Consider the following 19,854-nt stretch of genomic DNA (forward strand, 5'->3'; position numbering starts at 1 on the left):
CGAATTATCTATTTTTTTGTTTTTTAATAGTTTGTGTTTATAGCATTATCGTTTTTTAAATACATTTTGCTGATTACGTAGAACAGATTTCACCAGATATTGCATGTGAATGTGTATGTGAGTGTATGGAAGTTTTAGGTAGTGCGAGTGTGCGTTTGGTTGTCGTAACCAAATTTATGATTTTGCTAGTATTTTATATATTTGTTTGTAGATTTGTATATCAAAAGTTGTTGTAGTTTTATTTGACAAAACAAACAAACAAACAATCAAACAAACAGCAGCGGTATAGCAGCGTAAGATTTTAATGAATGAACGAAATTCACCTATCTTATTTTTTTAATTTTTTCATATATAATGAGGCATCGAAGATTGCAAAACCAACAGAATCAAAAATAGATTTCTAGTGAATAGTTCACAGAAGTTTCCAAATTATTTATTTATTTATTTGTTTGCAAAAACGAAACTTAACAAAATGCGTTTCCTAGTGTGTTGTGTTTTGTTGGCCGTTGTCGCCGTTGTTGCTGCCATTCCTGCCAATTTTGAGGATAAGGAAGTGCCACAATCTCTATACGATGTAGATGTACAAGGACATGAAAATGTTGGCGATCGTGAAGCCCGTCAATTTGGCTATGGTGGTTTTGGCGGTTATGGTGGCTACCGTGGTGGTTATGGCGGTTTCGGTGGCTACCGTGGTGGTTATGGCGGTTTTGGTGGCTACCGTGGCGGTTATGGTGGTTTCGGAGGTTACCGCGTCGGTTATGGCGGTTTCGGTGGCTACCGCGGTGGTTTCTACGGTTAAAAGGATTATTTGATTTAAATAGAAAATGCTTAATATTTGTATGACTGTATTAATTGTGATTTAACGAAAAAAAATATATAAATATAATTTGCCTTTTTTTGAAGGACAAACTAAAAAATATATTCCGAAGTTTTAATATATTAAATTTAAGTGTGGAATTAAAAGAATTGTATCATTCAAGGATTAAGTGATTGTGTGATTTAATTGAATTCGTTAGACGTGGTTAAAGTAGTTACATTGTCACTAAGATCTGAGTTCTCACGCTCTTCTTGGAGATTAAATTAGATACTACATATGTTTCCAGTTTTATACCAATAATTTTTCTAAGTTGGGATGTAATTCTACTTATCGGGCCTGTTGTCTTCATCCTCATTTAGTAGGCTAAACGGCAGGAAATAAAAAGTCGATACTGGGTACTTAAGCTATAGACTTGACAATGAAATCTCGATCAAATTGGTTGTACTCGTTTTTCTGAGCCAGTAATGGAGCTGATGTTTTAGGATGTTATTTACAAGAGTTCCAAATGGAAGTAGGGGTAAATATGGGCCTATCCTTGTAAATTTTAAGTGAATTTAGACCCTCAAGTCATTTTCTAAAGTAGAGTTTCTATGCGTCCTAGGGTCAAATGATTCCAGATCATTACAAAAATAGGTAGTGTTATTTAAAGTTCTATAAAACAAATTTTTGACGATTTTTCTTGGGTCCTATTTCAGATTTTGTGCCAAATATTATCAAATTACCATGAAAATTGTGATCTGTAGCGAGCACTCAAGGTTTACATGCACCGATTTGTATATTTTAAGGACGGTCTAGGACCAATATATTTTGGTGCTACAAAAATCAGCACAAACGCATAATACACTTCCCGAATTGAGAAAAAAGTAACCTAAATTGTTTTTATTTATTTCATATTTACATTTAGATTTGAAATTTTAAGTCAAAAATCATTTTCTGAAAATGAACTTGTATAGGTGGTTAGGTCAATTATGTGCCGATCATCATCAAATTTGTTAGGAATATTTTATGTTGAATTTCGCCAATATACTGGTATTATAAAGATATTTATGAGCGTTAAAGTAGGACACCATATGCGGGATATAAAATATATACAGATTTATATCTTTTATTTATTTATTATGTCAAAAATTTGAAAAACAGATTTAAGTTCTTTCAAAATCTGACTTTGAATTTTGTTGCTGTATTACAGTTATGTATTAAATAATGAGCTTTAACGTAGTTTTCTGAGGGTACATTATATGTGGGAAAGACTCATTTATGTGGCGATCCACAGTTGGGCAGAATCGAATTTTTTGGAAATAAATCTGGCATTTCTAAACGGCTGATCCGATCGGGATAAAATTTGGCGTGAGCGGAGTCAAGGAGTATTCGTGAAGATGAACCCTGCAGATGCCCCAGGGACGGCGCTGTGGCGGCTCAAAGTAGGATACCTACGACATGTAAATTTTTTTTACTCGTGCCATTTTTTTTTTTTTTTTTTTGTTTTTCACCCAATAAAATTTTTATATTTTCTGAAAGCGCTCGACGAGATCTTAAAAAAAAACATGCTTGGACATACTACTTATCTCTTACAATATCCAAGTTATATGCATTTAAAAATCTAGTTATACAAAATTTACCATACCTTGGTCCGCCTTTTTTTAATACCGGGCGTAATTTTATCATTTACAGATCCAAAAATATACGTTTTTTAATTTTAAATTCAAAAAATTTTAGATTTTTGCCAAAAATGTGTCTTAACTCTTTTATTAATAAAATAAAATTTTCTTTAAGAACATATAACAATTTTATAGTTTTCTAAAAGGTATCTTTACGCAGAACGTTCTGGCGTAAAAAACTTGTCCTATTTTTTGAAAATGTTGCCACTGCGTTCTTCCGAATATGACCTATTTTTTATCAAAACTTCAACTTTGGGCGACATGTTCTAAAATCCCAAAGCTGGGATCAGAAAACTGAAAGCAGTTTTGGAAACCTCAATATGTTTTATATTTACTCCAAAAGTATTTTCTCAGCCCTGAAAGAAATGTGTGTATGTTCTGTCATACTAAATACTAAAATATGAAAAAGATGAAATTAAAGGACACAGGTTTAAATGAACATTTTTTTGAATGTAATTGAGATATTGACTTGAAATTTTTTGTAAAGGGTCGAGAATTTCCATATCTAACTAAAAAAGATATTAAGGGATAAATATGGATTAAATTGTTGTAGCTATCTATAGCTATAGTTTTAGAAATTTAAGAAATATGTAATATATGACAAAATCTTTATTTATGAACAAAACTCAATGAAATTTTCAACGCTTGTTAAATTTGTCATTTCAAATAAGAAAATGCAAAAAAATTGAAAAGGTCAAAGGGCATCCCGCAATTCCAAAAAAAAGGAATGAAAATCCCAAAAATGGGATTTTTTACTTTTTTGCCCATAGGGTCCACATTTCCTTCAGGGCTGGGAAAATACTTTAGGAGTGAATATAAAACATATTGAGGTTTTCAAAACTGCTTTCAATTTTCTGATCCCAGCTTTGGGATTTTAGAACATGTCGCCCAAAGTTGAAGTTTTGATAAAAAATAGGTCATATTCGGAAGAATGCAGTGGCAACATTTTCAAAAAATAGGACAAGTTTTTTACGCCAGAACGTTCTCGTGAAGATACCTTTTAGAAAACTATAAAATTGTTATATGTTCTTAAAGAAAATTTTATTTATTTAATAAAAGAGTTAAGACACATTTTTGGCAAAAACAAACGGCAAAAATCTAAAATTTTTTTGAATTTTAAAATTAAAAAACGTATATTTTTGGATCTGTAAATGATATTGATCTTTTTTGTATACATATTATTGGAAATTTTGTTGTCTAACTAACTAAAAGTGAGTCCATTTGGCCCAAAATTATTCAAAAAAAGGTGGACCAAGGTATGGTAAATTTTGTATAACTAAATTTTTAAATGGATATAACTCGGATATTATAAGAGATAAGTAGTATGCCCAAGCATGTTTTTTTCAAGATCTCGTCGAGCGCTTGTATCTGGGTTAAAAACAAAAAAATGGCACGAGTTTAAAAATTTTACATGTCGTAGGTATCCTACTTTGAGCCGCCACAGCGCCGTCCCTCAGTGGAAATATTTAATCATAATAAATAAAATAACAATTGTATGTTTTTGATAACAATATATTGTTACAGTGAAAATAGTTTAGTTATAGTAACAATGTCGAACTATATTTTTTCTCTGCGTGTAGAAACAGGTTCTGTATGAGCCAAAATCTTTTTACTAACTTTTGTGTCCATAATTGAACTTACCCTCCATATAAAATCCCCTTAAAAAATGTCTGTAACGCTCATTACTGGCTCAGATAAAATTTAACATAAACAAGTTTTGTAAGAACAAATATCTTTCTTATTAGTCAATAATTTACACTACCCTCTTCAGAAAATTAATTTACATCTTTCGATAATAACCAAAACATCGATTCATAAATTCAAAGTTTATTTTTAAAGGAGCAATTCTCTTCGGCAATGATTTGATTTGATGGTAGGCATATAGGAGTAGGGATGGTCGAAGTAAGTGTATTTATTAAATTGGTGTTAATAACAAAATAGCTTATAGTATACCTATACACCTTATATCGTGTTACAATTTATCGACACGATAAAGTAAAGAAATTATAGTCGGGCGAGGCCGACCACATAATACCCTACACCTTTTACAAAAATAAATGTAATTTGGTTTTATAATAAAGCATTTAAGTTGAATTGTACCTTGCCTCATATATACTTTAACTTTTTACTGTTGAAAAAAATTGTGGACATTTGAGTCAAATTTTGAAAGGGATTTTTGTAGGGGCTAGGGTCCCATGAGGTCCTATAATTATAAAGTTCTTGAGGGTTATAAAGGCTATTATTCGGTTCAGTTGTATGGGGGCTAGGAGATATAGTGGACCGATCTTAACCATTTTCAATAGGATTCGTCTACGGTATCATGGAAGATCACGTGCCAAATTTCATTGAATTGCGACCAGTAGTTTGATTTCAAGGTTTACAATTCCTATTCGGGAGTTCAGTTGTATTGGGTCTATGTGAAATAATGGACCGATCTTAACCATTTTCAATAGGCTTCATCCCTGAGAGTATAGAAGATCAGTACAAAATTTCATTAAATTATCTTTAAAATTGCGACCTGTAGTTTAATAACAAGGTTTACATGGACGTACAGACTCAGAAAATGATTCTGAGCCGATTGGTTCGTTACAAACATCAGCACAAACCCAATACCTATACCCTCCCCACTAAAGTGGTGGAATGGGGCGAGGCCGACCATATAATACCATACACCTTTGACCAAAATATAATGTGATTTAGTTGCCATAATAAAGCATTTAATTTGAATTGTACCTTGCCTCAGATATACTTAAGCCGTTTATTGTCGAATAAAATTGTGGACATTTAAGTGATATTTTGATGGGGGCTTTTCATAGAGGCTAAGTTCATATGAGGTCCTATTATTATGGAATATGTGAGGGTGGTCAAGTCTTGTATAGTACTTGGTTTTTGCAGCTTTTTGTCGAAATATGAGTATATTAAATATAATTATGAACTTAAAAACCCTATCCGGCTAACCATTTTCAACAGGCTTCGTCTACGGCACCATAAAAGATCATGTGTCAAGTTTCATTGAGTTATCTCCAAAATTGCGACCTGCAGTTTGATTACAATGTTTACATGGACGAACGAACGTAGCTAAATCGACTCAAAAAAAGTGATTCTAAGCCGATTGGTATACTTTAAGGTGGGTATCAGCACAAACCTAATATACCCCCCCACTAATGTGGTGTAGGGTATAATTATTTTAAACTGCACAATATCTACTGGTTAAGCAATAACCGGAGGTTGGGATAACGGGCCTAAGTGTTAAGTAAAAAATTTATAAAAACTTATATTAAAAACATTCATTTTGTATTGCTAATCTCTATAATGTGTGATAATCAAGAATTAAAACATGTTTATTTTTATGAAAACTACATATAATCATTTTTTGTTTTTTTTGCATCAGCTGTTTACACTTTTCTATTTCTTACTAAATTTTAAACCACCTTCATTGGGTGCTTAAACTATCAAACAATATTAACAAACTCAAAAAAACTGTCGAGGTTTAGTTTAGTCCTTAATCGTTCAGCTATAGATTAGCACTAACTTGTTGAATGTTTTTGTTAAATTAAAAACGCCATGATTTTTTTTAAACAAAAAATATATTTTTTGAAACAATTTAAAACAATATATAAAAACAAATTAATATAATATCCTTATCCATAGTAACCACCACGTCCATAACCGCCACGACGTCCATAACCACCACGACGTCCATACTGACGAGCTAAACGATCAGCAACATTTTCATGACCGTGGCCAAGATTATCGACATCCAAAAGCGATTGTTGTTGTTGTTCCTTAAAAGGTTTTACGGTAATGGCCGAAACGGCAACAATGGCCACCAACAAAAAACACAATAGAAAACGCATTTGCAACATTTTAAAATAATTTGTAAAAACTTAATTTGCTGGAATAGAACTGAAATGTTTAATTAGACGATTTTAACTGTTAGAATCACTTTGATATTTTCATGATTTTATATTAAAATCTAAGATGAATAAATAAGTTAACTCAAAACGATTCTAAATTTCACTACACAATAGACTCAGGCACCGATAATATAATATAAATGATAAAAAATACTAAATAAGTAATTTCTAAAGAATACATTTTATAATCAGGTTTGGAATCAAATTTGCCGGTTAAAATAATAAAACTCTATAAATATCAACCAGTCTTTGGTACTATTGTTCATCATTGATTGATTTGACAATTAATTGGTCTACTATTAAATGCGTTTTTTTTTTAATTAATTAAATTAAAAATAGAAACCACATATTGAATGTCAATAAAGAATGTAGGGGATCTACATGCACATCTTTTATGTGCAGGGTACAATTATTGGTGTAGAACTTCTTGGGCTTTATTGATATTGTTTGTTATTGTTGTACTTGACAACCTGTATCAATTGACGTTTTGGGGTACTTTTTTTTTGTTTGTTTCATTACAAAATTATTTCATAATAAATAAACTGTTGTTTACAAATAAATTGCATAAAAATTAACAATAATTAATTTAAAACTGTTATTTTTTATTGAAAGCATTCAAGTTTTTTTAATAATGTGATCTTCATGATATAATACTTTGATTTAGAACAATCATTATTGTGGCTAAAGTTAATTTTTGGAAATTTTTAGAATAAAAATTGTTTTGAATATAAAAACAGAATACAAAACAAAATATATTTTACTAAATCATTGATTAGGTTCGATAAACATTTCTTTAATATATGTTTTCTATGAAACTGAGGGACTAAGGTTTAAGGCCGACAAAATTAACCATCAAACCGTATACCGTAAATGGAATTCTCCCCTATAAATGCACAGTAATGTGCTTAAATTAGTTTTCTGAAGGGGACCTTATATGGGGGAAGGGTCAATTATGGACCGATTCTCATAAAACTCGGGGCATTTATATGGTTTTTTTCAATACTAAACAAACCTTATCTGTAAGAAATATTTGTGGTATTCAATTTCAAATCTCTAGCTCTTTTCGTTCGGATTCGATCATGCTTTCTACAGACAGACGGACAGACATTGCCAGATCGTCTTAGAATTTAATATCGATCAACAATATATATACGACTTTTGGGTCTATGATCAATATTTCGATGTATTGCAACCAGAATGACAAAATTTTTTTCGATAGTGGATATAAAAAATACATTATGATACTGATACTGAAAAGAGCGATTTGAAAGTTTTCAACAACCTTAATAGGTATTTCAAGATACTGTCAGTTGTATATAAAGAGAAATCCAAACAAAATAAAGAACAATTTGCATGATAAACATTAAGTTCCTGCCCAAATAAAATCTATGTATATGCATACTCATTTTTAATAGTGATATCACAGAACAATATTCTCCTGTTTATTGACTTTATAATATTCTTCAATGCTAAATTAAAACCATTGATTAAGAACATCTGTCATCTCGTCCTGTGGATGAATATATTCATCACCGCCCCATTGTGACAAGTTTTATACTTGCCGGTTCATGTACAAGTACTTTGCTCAAGTACTCGACATATCTAATGTCTGATCATTGCAGCCGCGTTTTATAATTAGAATACCGGTCCCCATGTCAAATCATTTCAAGGAAATGCCGATGAACCATTTTATCATTAACTATTTATTTTTCCCCCAGACTAGAGGGAGGTACTGCTAGCAGAAACTACTAATATATAATTCAACTAAAATTATTTCGAAATTCACTTTTAACAATATACATAACAGAATATTACACCTTGTGTGGTGTAATATTCAAAGTTTTTATTAATTAAAACACCTGCGCCCTTTAATTTATTGCCCATGTAACATTTATACGTTGTAAATTATAATTAGACATTCAATATAATAAACGAATAGTTATTGAAAAGAAAATAAAATGTTTTTCAGAAAAACAATTTTATATTTTTTAAGAAGTTCTTAATAAAAGCTTTCCCCTTAACATTTACTTCATGCAATTCGAAAAGGGCGTTACTTTTGTATAATTTAATTAATAGTTTTCCAAATTTATGCAAAATTTAGTTCTATAAGTTTCCCAGTCAAATGAAATATTGTATTTAATTCATATGGGAGGCTCCAAGTACCCCACTGAAAGTCCACCCATTATACTTTAAATGTTTAGATGAATGTCAAAGTTCTTCAAGTAAAATTTAAAGATTCTAGCTCTAATAGTTTCTCAGATATAAGAATTTTTCTATTTTATTCAGATGAATGTCAGATATTTATAACCTACACCACTTTAGTGGGGAGGGTATATTGGGTTTGTTCTGATGTTTGTAACATACAAAAATATTTGTCCTATACCTTAAAGTATACCAATCGGCTTAGAATCATTTTCTGAGTCGATTAAGCTATGTCCGTCCGTCTGGCTGGCTGGCTGTCCATGTAAACCTTGTGGGCAAGGTACAAGCCGCAATTTTCAAGATAATTGGCACACACGCTTCTTTTGGCCCAAGGACAAAGCCTATTGAAAATGGTTAAAATCGGTCCATTATTTCGACTAGCCCCCATACAACCGTACCCCCAAATAGGGCCTTTTGGCTTATAATTAATTTAAATGATCTATTATGTTAACAAAAGTCGACAAAACATAGTTTTGTAGAACTTTAAATGACACTTCCGATTTTTGTAATGATCGGGCTTCATTTGACCCTATCCCCCATACAAACTCCCCTTCAGAAAATGACTTAAAGGTCAAAATTCACTTACAAACACTAATAACACTTTTAAATTCTACATAAATAATATTGAAGAAGACTTAACTCCCCCTACCAACATTTTTAAGGATAGAGCCATATTTTGCCCTACTCCCCTTTAAGCCCTCTTAAAAAAATCTCTTTTTTTGCCAAAAAAAAAAGTAAAAATATTCCGAAATAAAGTTAAAAAAACAAACCAAATGCTTTATTTTTTTTTAATAATCCCCATTTTTAACATACATACTGACTGGTGTAGGGTATCCTATGGTCGGCTACGCCCGACTATACATTCATACTTGTTTTTTGTTAAAAATAGTTATGTGAATATTATAGTTCTTCGTGCAAAGTTCATTCTATTAGATTTCCATATAAACGTGCAAAATTGTAAGATTCTAACTGTAACAATTTCCAAGATAAACTAGTTTTTGTATTTAAATCATATGGGAGGTGCCACGCCTCCTAGTGCTCTTTATGCTAAATAATTATATTGACACAAAAGTGTCTCCAACAAAGTTTGAGGGCTCTAACTGTTATATTATCTCAAATATACGGATGTTATATTTTCTTAATATGGGCGTGGCTCCTCGCCCACTTGAAATTTCAAAACAAAATGTCTTACCTATTCCAGACATACAGGAATACGCTGTGAAAATTGCAAGAAAATCGGTTCAGCCGTTTAGTAGTCTATAACGTTCGAACATACAAACACACATTCATTATACCCTGCACCACTTTAGTGGGGAGGGTATATTGGGTATACCAATTGGCTCAGAATCATTTTCTGAGTTGATATAGCTATGTCCATCCGACGTCTGTCCATGTAAACTTTGTAATCAAACTTTGTACATAATATTCTGACCCTGACCCCATAATTGTAGGGCCTCATTTGGTATTAGCCCCTATCAAAATTTTACTAAATATCCACACTTTTATTAAACAAATTACATTTTATTTGTATACAGGTGTAGGGTATTATATGGTAGCCTTCGACCGACTATAACTTCTTACTTGTTATATATAGATTTCGATACCAGGTTCCGAAAGTTACATTAAGTGGTCTTTCGTGATAGATGAGAGCAGGTTGCTGTGCACAGAAATTTCGTCAAGCTGTGCACAGCAATAAATTTTGTATATGTCCCATAAGAAATACAGAATTTGTAAAAATGTTTCTATGTGGTTTTAATAAATGTCATATTTTTTCATATGTGATTTGACATTGTGGAAACTGAAAAAAGACATCTTTATACTAACATAACTTTTCAATACAATATGGTTTATAACCTGCAGTAGGAAAAGAAACATATTGCGGATCATGTCCCTACGTAATATTAGCTGGGCAGTAGTTTCTGGATTACTCTGATGTAATGTTTGGATGTATAACGTGATCCTCACTTAACCCAGCACAATGTTAAATCTAAACTAGTTTTAACCGAGTCCTGGTCTTTACACGTGTGTCTGGTCTTCTGATATTAGGGAAGTTTGATCCAAAATATACATATTAATTACTAATACATGTCTGCCATAACCTATTTTACTAGTTCCAACACAATGCACTGCAATATTAGAGGTGATTACTTGAGTAGGCGAAATGTCTGGTTAGCCAAGAAAAGTCGATTCTTAGATTGATTTTAGTTAATGAGAAGTGATCAAGAACATTAAACGTACTGATGAGGCCTGATTCTGGGGGTACGATCGTATGGGGGCTAGGAGAAATAATGGACCGATTTCAACTATTTTCAATAGCGATCGTCCTTGAACCAAAACAAAGAGCATGTGCCAAATTTCATCAAATTATCTTGAAAATTGCGACCTGTAGCGTGCGCACAAGGTTTACATGGACACACAGACAGACAAACAAACACATAATACCCTCCCCACTATAGTGGTGTAGGGTATAAAAAAAATATCTAAAAACTTAAATTTTGTTATTAGAATCGAACACTTTCAAATTCTTCGAAAACATTTTCAAACATTTAAATTTTTATACTTATATAAGCATTTATATAATTTATTAAAAACAAATTAAATTAATTACACAATAACCAACAAATAATATCGGGAACTGGCGATACTCCCTAAGCCAAACTATGACCATAGGGTGAGGCATTGCACCAGGATGATGATGACCATTCATGCCGCCATATATATCATTAGAACGGGTTTTTATCGAATTCATAGGAGTGCCAGTCAGTAGTTCTGTCATGAAACCAATATATGTAATGGCAAAACGTAAAGTTTCAATGCGTGATAAGCGTTTTTCATAGGCAAACGTTGGTAACTTACGTCTTAGTTTATCGAAAGCTTCATTTAAATTGAACATGCGACGGCGTTCTCGTATATTGGCTGCCCTCCGTTGAGCCATGGAAGCCGTGCGACGTCTAGTTTTCTTGGTAGGATTACCATTAGTAGAACCGTTAGAGGTGCCATTGGTACGACTGCTGCTATTCGAACGAGGATTAACTAAACTGCTGACCTGGGATCGTTGCCACAGAGCTGTAATGTTAATTATTTTTAATTAAAAACTTGTTTAATAATTCATTTTAACAGTTTTACTCACCCAAATCTTTACAAGGAAATCCAGTAATTAATTCCTGATAAGGTACTATTGGAGGCGGTGGTGGTGCTTCCTGAGCCCATAATGGTTGAAATGGCACTTCTGGCATATAACCAGATTCACTATGATGTTGCATTTTTAGGATATTTAAATATTTTCTGTTTTATTAATATCTTAATACACAATTAAAATTATCTAATTTAATTATTGTCTTATTAGATTTATTAAATCACTTCAGTCTTTTCTATTTGGAAATTCTTGTTTGAATGTCAGTTGGTCTCTTGCCATATCTTTCTTTTATAGGAGTTTTTTTCTATAATAAATTTATCCTTGTTGGAATCTGAACAACCCTTATTAAAGTCGCCATATTTATTTTCCAATTGGTAACAGCTCTTCGGAATTTCATTGGTTCAATAAAATTTGGGGTGTTTTTTATGTACATTGGTACCATGATGGTCATGGTACTACTACAAGTAGTAATAATAAAGTTTATTTTATTATAAATAAGAACAATTTGCTAGGATAGTATTTTATTAAGGTTTTGTCTGGGATTTTATTGTTCCAATAACAAATAATGTGTTTCAGAGGAACAGTTTTTTACGTTTAAATTTAGGTTAAATTATAAATTTAATATTTATTTTGCCAATTTTATATACTACAAATAGAAAAGAATGGCATTTGAAATGACATCGTGCATCATTTTTTTGACTGGAAAAATTAGAAATGGCGCAATTTTTATAAAAAAATAATATATTCCAGAAGAGAGTGCACAGAAATTTCCCCGAGCGGTGCACAGCAAAACCATTTTTTTTATATGTGCTGCGTCAAGTCAAAGTGGGCCTAGGGATACGCAGCAGCCTAGCTCCCATAAGAAATACACGTGTTTGTGTGAAGGCGCAGCAAAATCTGCTAATTCGCAGCAACTACTCTCTCTCTCTCATAGCAACTTGAAAGATGAGATGATAGCGAGTGACAATTTGTGAAAATATTTCTATGTGTTTTCAATAAATGTCATATTTTTTTCATATATGATTTGACATTCTGGAAACTCAAAGACATGTGTATGTTGTGCTCTGCTTACAAATAATGTTTTTACATTATGTGATATCGCGCCATCTATGTTTCATTGAAAAAATTAAATGCATGCTAATCCAAGACACTTTTGGTTGTTTAATTTTCAACTTACTACCAGATGTCGCAGTTTGGAGACATGTCTCAGCTTCAAATGTTTGTATGAATAGCAACACTGGTGGAGAGAATTGTAAAAACTTAAGAAACAAGCTAATTGTTGAATAACAAAAGACTTAAGAAACAAACACTATGAAAATGATGAAAACTACACATCTCCCACCACCAGACTCTAACGAATGATTTAAGCAACAAACGTTAAAATTCTCAGTAAACTCCAATGGTTAAAAGTAACAAAGTTTTAATGATCATAAAACATTTTATTTGGACCTATTAAATATTCAAAATAGGAAAAGGGCAAAATGTATACATAATTAATTAGAAAAATCACATGCTGAGATCTCACATCATCATAGAAATAACTAAAATTAGTAGATTTTCTTATCAATGGGAAATATTTAATTTATCACAAAAATGTTCTATTTAGTGTGTGAACATGTCGGGTTTAATCAGTTCAGCTTTTGTTTTTTTATTATTTTCTCTTAAGTTTTCTTCTTTTGGAGACAACGACAACATTACGACTTAATCGAAGAAAAAGTTATGCATCTTTATAGTTTCCAATTAAGCGTATTACGTCCAAACTATGCCAGTAGTGTTAACAATCCATAGTCATATTTAAATACAATAGATTCTTTATTTATTTATTTTCAACATTATGTGGAAGGTGTAAATTGATTTTAAATACGTATATGTATACAAATGTTGATATTTTCAGTTTAGTCATTTGGGTTTTTAACAGAAACCGAAATTATAATAAAAAATATATTACGAAATTATCATTATGTACACAATTAGTGATTGAAAAGAAAGTGGATATGAAATGGAGGATAAAAATCCATAATTTCACTCAAAAATTAAATAAAATTCGTCAGTATATTAAGGTTTGAATTTAGTTTTGTCTTGAAAGTGCTAAGATGAGGAACATACGGAAATTTTATATTGCTTTTGTGATATTTACGATCATATGTTACAATTGTGCCAATGAATTAAAGGCCGATGAAAATGATGATGAAATCAATGGAAGATGGCGTAGACATAGTAAAAAATCTGAAAGTGAAAGTGTTAAAAAGCAAAAACAACAACAGCAGCAGCAGCAGCAACAGCAAGAAGACTCCGAAGAATTAACCAGGTCTCAATTAGCACGTTCGCCAAGTTATGCAGTCAATACGCCTATTGGTTTAACAACACTACAATCCAATGCGGAGCCTATGCGAAATCTATTGCAAAATGTTCCCTTGCAAATTGACAATCCCTTCAATGCTGGAGGTGTACCCAGTTATGCCTATAACTATCCTTATCCAGGTCAAATAGTACAAGGACTTCCTTCATTGGGCCAACCAGGTTATTTATACGGCAATCCTAATATGGCTTTAAATGGTGGTGTACAACCCTTGGATCAGGTCAATAATAATCTAATTGGTCAACAACCTCTGTCAGACTTTGGAAATGGCCAATTACCTTTTCAAAATGGTTATGCTACAAATTTCATGGGCTATGGACAACCAGGTCTACAACAACCTGGACAGCAGCCTTATCCTCCTGCATATGGTAATCATTTAATGGGTTATAATCCATTTCATCCAGGACAACCTGGCTTACAAAATAATTTTGCTACAAATGGCGAACAGTTCAACAAACCAATGACACTTCCAGGATTTCACCATATGTTTGGCCAACAAGGACCATTACCAGGTATGCCACCAATGAATGGCAACAATCACATGAGTTCATTAACAGCAGAACCATCAGGAGCAGGTCATTTTCCACAACCTTCAATATTAAATCCTTTATTGGGAATGATTCCATTCGGCGAACCACCCCAAAATGGTGTAAATAATGGTTTTGGAGTCCCTGGTGGTCTTTTTCCAGGATTTATAAGAAACCAGCGTTCTTTAGAGGATCTTAATGAAAATGAATAATTTTATACATTTACATAATTTATTGATTATTACTATATATTTATTTATTTATATTGCAACCAGATTTAAGATCAAAACGATATTTTAAATTATTTATTTATAGAAAATAAAGTACATATTTATATATTTATTACAAAATAATGTTTGTGTTGTAACAACTAAAAACTATACAATTATCTACATCAATGTCCAAGCCTAAAAATTGTGCTATTTCAACTGGATGTGTCCATAAATCTATTGTGCAAAGTGAAGTAGGGTTGGCAAAGCAACTGGTGAGCCATGGTAAGTATCATGGGGACCTGAACAACATGCTGGACCAGATTTACTCTTGTTTTCGCTTCAGGTTTTCTTCTGGCGGTGGGCGACTCCCAAGTACAACAATCATGCGGTAACCTGCGACCGCGAAATGTGTGCATATGAATATCATACGAGGACTGCCCTATACGAGGACTGATCTATAGTATAGAAGTGCTCCCAGTACCTCTAGTCTGGCGGAACTATAAACTGGTGATTTCACTTCACTCCTCCGACTTTTCTTGGAATGATATGACATGGATTCGAACAGGAGAACTCCTTGTCGAGGAGTCAGTTGGTTGAGGTTCCTTCAGAATAAACGTAGTGGATATGATTTAAATCCACATTCGCAGGAAGAACGAGTTGCGGTTAAAAGACTGATGCATTGCGAAGTATATATTTCGGTATAAGTTCGATGCTGTTGCCAAATCACAACAGAAACACCAAAGAAGAGTGACTGTGGAAATTAGCCTTGCAAATGAGTTTTTGTTAAATGTATAAGATACAGGACGAATGTAGGGATATACAAGCTGACAAGACCCTTGAGTGAGTATATCGATAAATATAGTCCATATCCTATAAAGTCCATATCGTCTTCGTCGTTGTAAACAGAAGGGTTGTGTTTGCATGTCGGAAGTTAGGCAATGGGATAGAAATGGTCAAAGATTAGAAAGCTTAAGAACTGCAGCAAAGTGCACGTATATTGAACCGGCGTGTGAGATACACAATGGGGCTGTTTTGAGTTGTCACAGAAGCTCACACAGTGGTTAAAAAATTCCAGCATAAAATGAGAACAACGTAAAGCACTTTGACATTCATTTATCTCGTATATACGAATATCCTTCTTGATATTCATCGGGGAGCATCCAACCGTGTAATGAATGTCGATGTGCTTTACGTGAACACCTGCCTTGACGGCTATATTTCGTGCTAAGTATCTAATTTCTGACCATTGCTGACCCGTTGCTTTACTTCCGAGATGTAAAACATCACTTCCGTTTACAACCACGCAGATGAGATGGCCTCTGTTGATTTGGCAATAGCACCTAGAAACGTAATCGGTAGACCGATGTACGAATCCATTAAATAAACCGAGACATTGTTCTTAATGACAGGGACACACTATGGTAATTCCGATCAGAGTATACTCTGAATACATCTGGACAAGGAAGGAAAATTCAATGGTATCATTTATATATGTTACCTTTCATCCATCGTAATACAACCCAGCACACATCTCATTTATACGACACATTAATAAGAGAAAAACATACGACACATTTATTATAGGTAGACGGGTGGGTGAGGCCCGCGGTATCTGTTGTTTTGGCAACAACACCGAACTTATACCTAAATATTGACTTTACCTTACATCAGTTTTTTAACCGCAAATCACTTTTCCCGCGAATTTGGGTTTAAACCACAGTTACTACCCGAAGGAACCATAACCAACTGACCAGCCAGGACACAGTCCTGCGGGCAACTGGCAACCCATAGTACCAGATTTTGTGGTGCTCTGGTTCGACCTCTTATTCAATCTATGCAAGGACTAAGCCAGGCAGTAGATTGTAGAACTAATCTGTTCTCCGGGATTGCAATAACACCAAGGTGGAGGTTTCACTAAGGTAAGATGCCTCCGGGGGATCAACCCTGTAATGTTAAAATTCTACATGATATTATGTTCTCCCTTGACTTGGAGAATGTTCGCTGGTAATTTACAGGCATTCTGTTAAAGTTCTTAGGGCAGCATTTTGACAACTATGATTGTTCTTTTTCCACTGGGTATCACTAAGCGTAGATGACCGTACTGGAGTAGTATTATTAACCACTGATCAACCAATTATTTTATATGTACCTAACAAGCAGGCTAGAGCTTTTAGAATTGCATTGGCGTAAGTCAAGGAAGCAAATAGTCCGACTGAAGAATATTTTTATAAAGGAATGAGCTGTCCTGAAATCGCATATGACCTCTATGAAAGAAAATAATTTAAAATAGATTATACTTTGATTTATTATTTAAATTGCAATAACTTTTGGGAGATATTTTAAGAAAATTACTATAATTAGTTTCTCAATATTGAATACATTTATATCTTAAGTTACATAAGATCTTTCGACTAAATGTTAATTTATAAGGAACACAACTAGCCCGAAAGCATTTTATTTATATTTTCCAGATCAGATGTGGCAAACTACATATACGAGTTACCCACTTATTCGATTTCCACATCCGCAAATATTACATAATCTCCATTTAATCCCCATGAATCTATTCGACAAAAGATAATCATCCACTATGGAAATTTTATTTAATTAATAAAACGTTTAGAAAATCTGTTAATGGTATTAATATAATTTTTTTGTTAATGTAAATTTATTTAAAAAAGCACTTGTTATTTTGTTTAAATTCTGTCAAATGACATGTTAATATAAATAATTACAATAATGACGAAATTACAAAAAAAAAATGTTAATTCAAGACTCTTCATATAAAATTATCTAATTATACTGCTGATAAGTATTAGCAGGACGTTGACGATACAACTGTTGTTGTGGTATTTGTCGGCGTAATTGCTGTTGTTGTTGCTGCTGCTGCTGTTGCAGTTGATATTGGGCAGCTTGCAATAAAGCTTGTTGTAAATGCTGTGGTCTACCAGCAGTAATACTGCCACCTGCTACACTGCCACTTCCAACAATAGTCGAAGCTATATTGGTCGGTTGTGAACCACGTAAACCAGAACCTTTTATGGAACTACTGCTAATGGCAAAACTATTGCCATTTGTTGGACGACCACTAGCCATACCGCCAAAACTGTAAGCACCCACACCAACTGGTCTTTGGCCGGAATTAGCATTCACTGAATTCAATTGATGTGTTGTTATGTCGGAAGCTATATTGCGAACATTAAAATTTGAACTCGAACCAGAAACAGGACGATAATTTGAACCACTAACACTGCCACCGCTACCGTAACGTGTTGCTTGCCGAGTAATTCTTTGTATAATTTCCGGTGCCTGTTGAACATGTAAACCGAATACTCCGTATTGGGCATAACACACTAGCCACACAATGCACAACCAAAGGCAACACAGGTATTTCATTTTTTTCTCGATGCAACACACGACAACGATACAAAAGTTAAATACAAACTGCCACTTCTGCAATCAGCAGTTGTTCTTTTATATAGATTTTGCATATTGATGCCTCCAAATCAGATGCTGCAATTTCTGGTTGCAAGCAGATAAAAAAAGAAAACAGTTAAGTTATATTTGTTCGTCTAAAAAAAATATCTTTCAACTTACATAACAACTTACGCATTTCTGGTTTATTTATTTTTAAAAATTTCACTAACTATATGTTCTAGGTATGCTATGGGAAAATAATGCATATATTTCGTTTTATATGTCTTTTGTAAAAGGTTTACAAAAATTTTTATTAAACTAATTAGTGAAACTTATTAGTTTGTCAAAAATTTTGCAATGCAAATGCATTTCTAGCATTCTAAGTACATTTTCTAGGTTTTGCAACATATCAATGTGATACCAACTGAATGACAAAGTAAATATATTCATAATTTTTTTTGATGGTGAAAAATAATCATAATCATCATTTCCAGTTTTAGTCTAGTTTACTTAAATATATTGGTATGTAAGTATAAGAGAGTTTAAGAATTTTTCTTTATTGAAATAATTTTGCATCATAACTGGTTCAATATCCGTGTTCACAGAAATTTTGTTGCATTTTTTTTTTTTTTTTGTAAGTCGTTCATTCAACTTGAAAATTGTGTCTCAAATGTCAAGTACAGAAAACAAGTTTTCAATCTAATGTGAATATCTGCACACATATAGATGGCAGAAAGGAAACGAAACATGTTGTCGAAATGTAAGTAGTAGTTACAAAAATTTCCACCAAAATCAAAATAGTCTCGTCTCTATGTGTAACTCTATGATCTTACTTTTACAAAAAACATATGTAATTATATGTATATAATGTAAAAGTTTGTTACATTACTGCAGTTGTATTGAAAATTGAGCAATGTACTTCATTGTTACACCCTGCACTACAGTAATAGTATTTTACGTTTGTGACGCAAACGCCTGGCTTGCTGTCCACAATTTGAAGAAAACTTTTGGCATAACAACAAATACTATTTATAACGGTCAAAATCCTCACACCGTTATTTCATACTGCGTCCAGTGTATTCGCTACCCTAGAAACAATATAAATAAAAAATCCTTTAAGATTTTTCACATTTATATTTTACGGGAAACCCTTTCCCATCTCCCTAGTCAGCAAACTGAGGCTCAGAAATTAATTTTATCGATCAAACGACAAAGATTAACACTAAAGTAGCTAAGGTTCTAGTGGAACCAGTTTTCGAATTGATAAAGAAGGAACCGGTTCTCAAAACTATCGTGAACAAAACATGTTATCATGAGATTTCATGTATTTATTTATATGGGCGGTACCATATCCTCTACAATACGTACAGTTATTTTAAAAGGAGGATGTATATACATAAAATCCGAAGAAATATACCAAGTCCTTTAACGGTCCTGTTGTGCCCTCCTTAATCAGTGCTTCAGGTGGGCATCGAACCCACCACCTCCGGTCTACCGGACTAGAACACTAACCAACCGGAGGCCACAGCAAGTACAACATTTAAATGTTCCAGATATAAAAATTTAATTTATTTTCTTATGGGAGGGACCATGATCCGCTAATTTATTA

General features: G+C 32.9%; 4 protein-coding genes across 4 annotated transcripts; 2 read left to right on the forward strand and 2 right to left on the reverse strand.

Moving 5' to 3' along the window:
• Nucleotides 1–385: 385 nt before the first annotated feature.
• Nucleotides 386–931, forward strand: LOC111680821 (glycine-rich cell wall structural protein-like). Its single transcript, XM_023442541.2, has one exon. The coding sequence runs from the start codon at nt 473–475 to the stop codon at nt 797–799; it is 327 nt and encodes a 108-aa protein (XP_023298309.2). The 5' UTR covers nt 386–472; the 3' UTR covers nt 800–931.
• A 5,112-nt stretch (nt 932–6,043) lies between these two features.
• LOC124420968 (neuropeptide-like protein 32) lies at nt 6,044–6,402 on the reverse strand. The gene has a single exon (XM_046955543.1). The coding sequence runs from the start codon at nt 6,339–6,341 to the stop codon at nt 6,117–6,119; it is 225 nt and encodes a 74-aa protein (XP_046811499.1). The 5' UTR covers nt 6,342–6,402; the 3' UTR covers nt 6,044–6,116.
• Nucleotides 6,403–11,178: 4,776 nt separating this feature from the next.
• LOC124420618 (protein Fer3-like) lies at nt 11,179–12,272 on the reverse strand. Its single transcript, XM_046954082.1, has 2 exons — nt 11,725–12,272; nt 11,179–11,660 (listed from the first exon to the last, which is right to left on the reverse strand). The coding sequence occupies exons 1-2, from the start codon at nt 11,855–11,857 to the stop codon at nt 11,179–11,181; spliced, it is 615 nt and encodes a 204-aa protein (XP_046810038.1). The 5' UTR covers nt 11,858–12,272.
• Nucleotides 12,273–13,823: 1,551 nt separating this feature from the next.
• On the forward strand, nt 13,824–14,828 carry LOC124420619 (transcriptional corepressor SEUSS-like). Its single transcript, XM_046954084.1, has one exon. It carries the CDS (start codon nt 13,824–13,826, stop codon nt 14,826–14,828), a length of 1,005 nt encoding a protein of 334 aa, XP_046810040.1.
• The last annotated feature ends 5,026 nt before the right edge of the window (nt 14,829–19,854 follow it).

The sequence above is a fragment of the Lucilia cuprina genome, chromosome 6 (assembly GCF_022045245.1).
Source record: "Lucilia cuprina isolate Lc7/37 chromosome 6, ASM2204524v1, whole genome shotgun sequence".
NCBI classification, from domain to species: Eukaryota; Metazoa; Arthropoda; class Insecta; order Diptera; family Calliphoridae; genus Lucilia; species Lucilia cuprina.

Bases quoted from the DNA above. Each gene is read 5' to 3' on its own strand.
- LOC124420618 (XM_046954082.1), bottom strand. From the start codon at position 11,857: ATGCAACATCATAGTGAATCTGGTTATATGCCAGAAGTGCCATTTCAA. The intron at 11,661-11,724 runs GTGAGTAAAACT...TTAACATTACAG, and splicing joins ATTTCCTTGTAAAGATTTGG to CTCTGTGGCAACGATCCCAG.
- LOC124420619 (XM_046954084.1), top strand. From the start codon at position 13,824: ATGAGGAACATACGGAAATTTTATATTGCTTTTGTGATATTTACGATC.
- LOC124420968 (XM_046955543.1), bottom strand. From the start codon at position 6,341: ATGTTGCAAATGCGTTTTCTATTGTGTTTTTTGTTGGTGGCCATTGTT.
- LOC111680821 (XM_023442541.2), top strand. From the start codon at position 473: ATGCGTTTCCTAGTGTGTTGTGTTTTGTTGGCCGTTGTCGCCGTTGTT.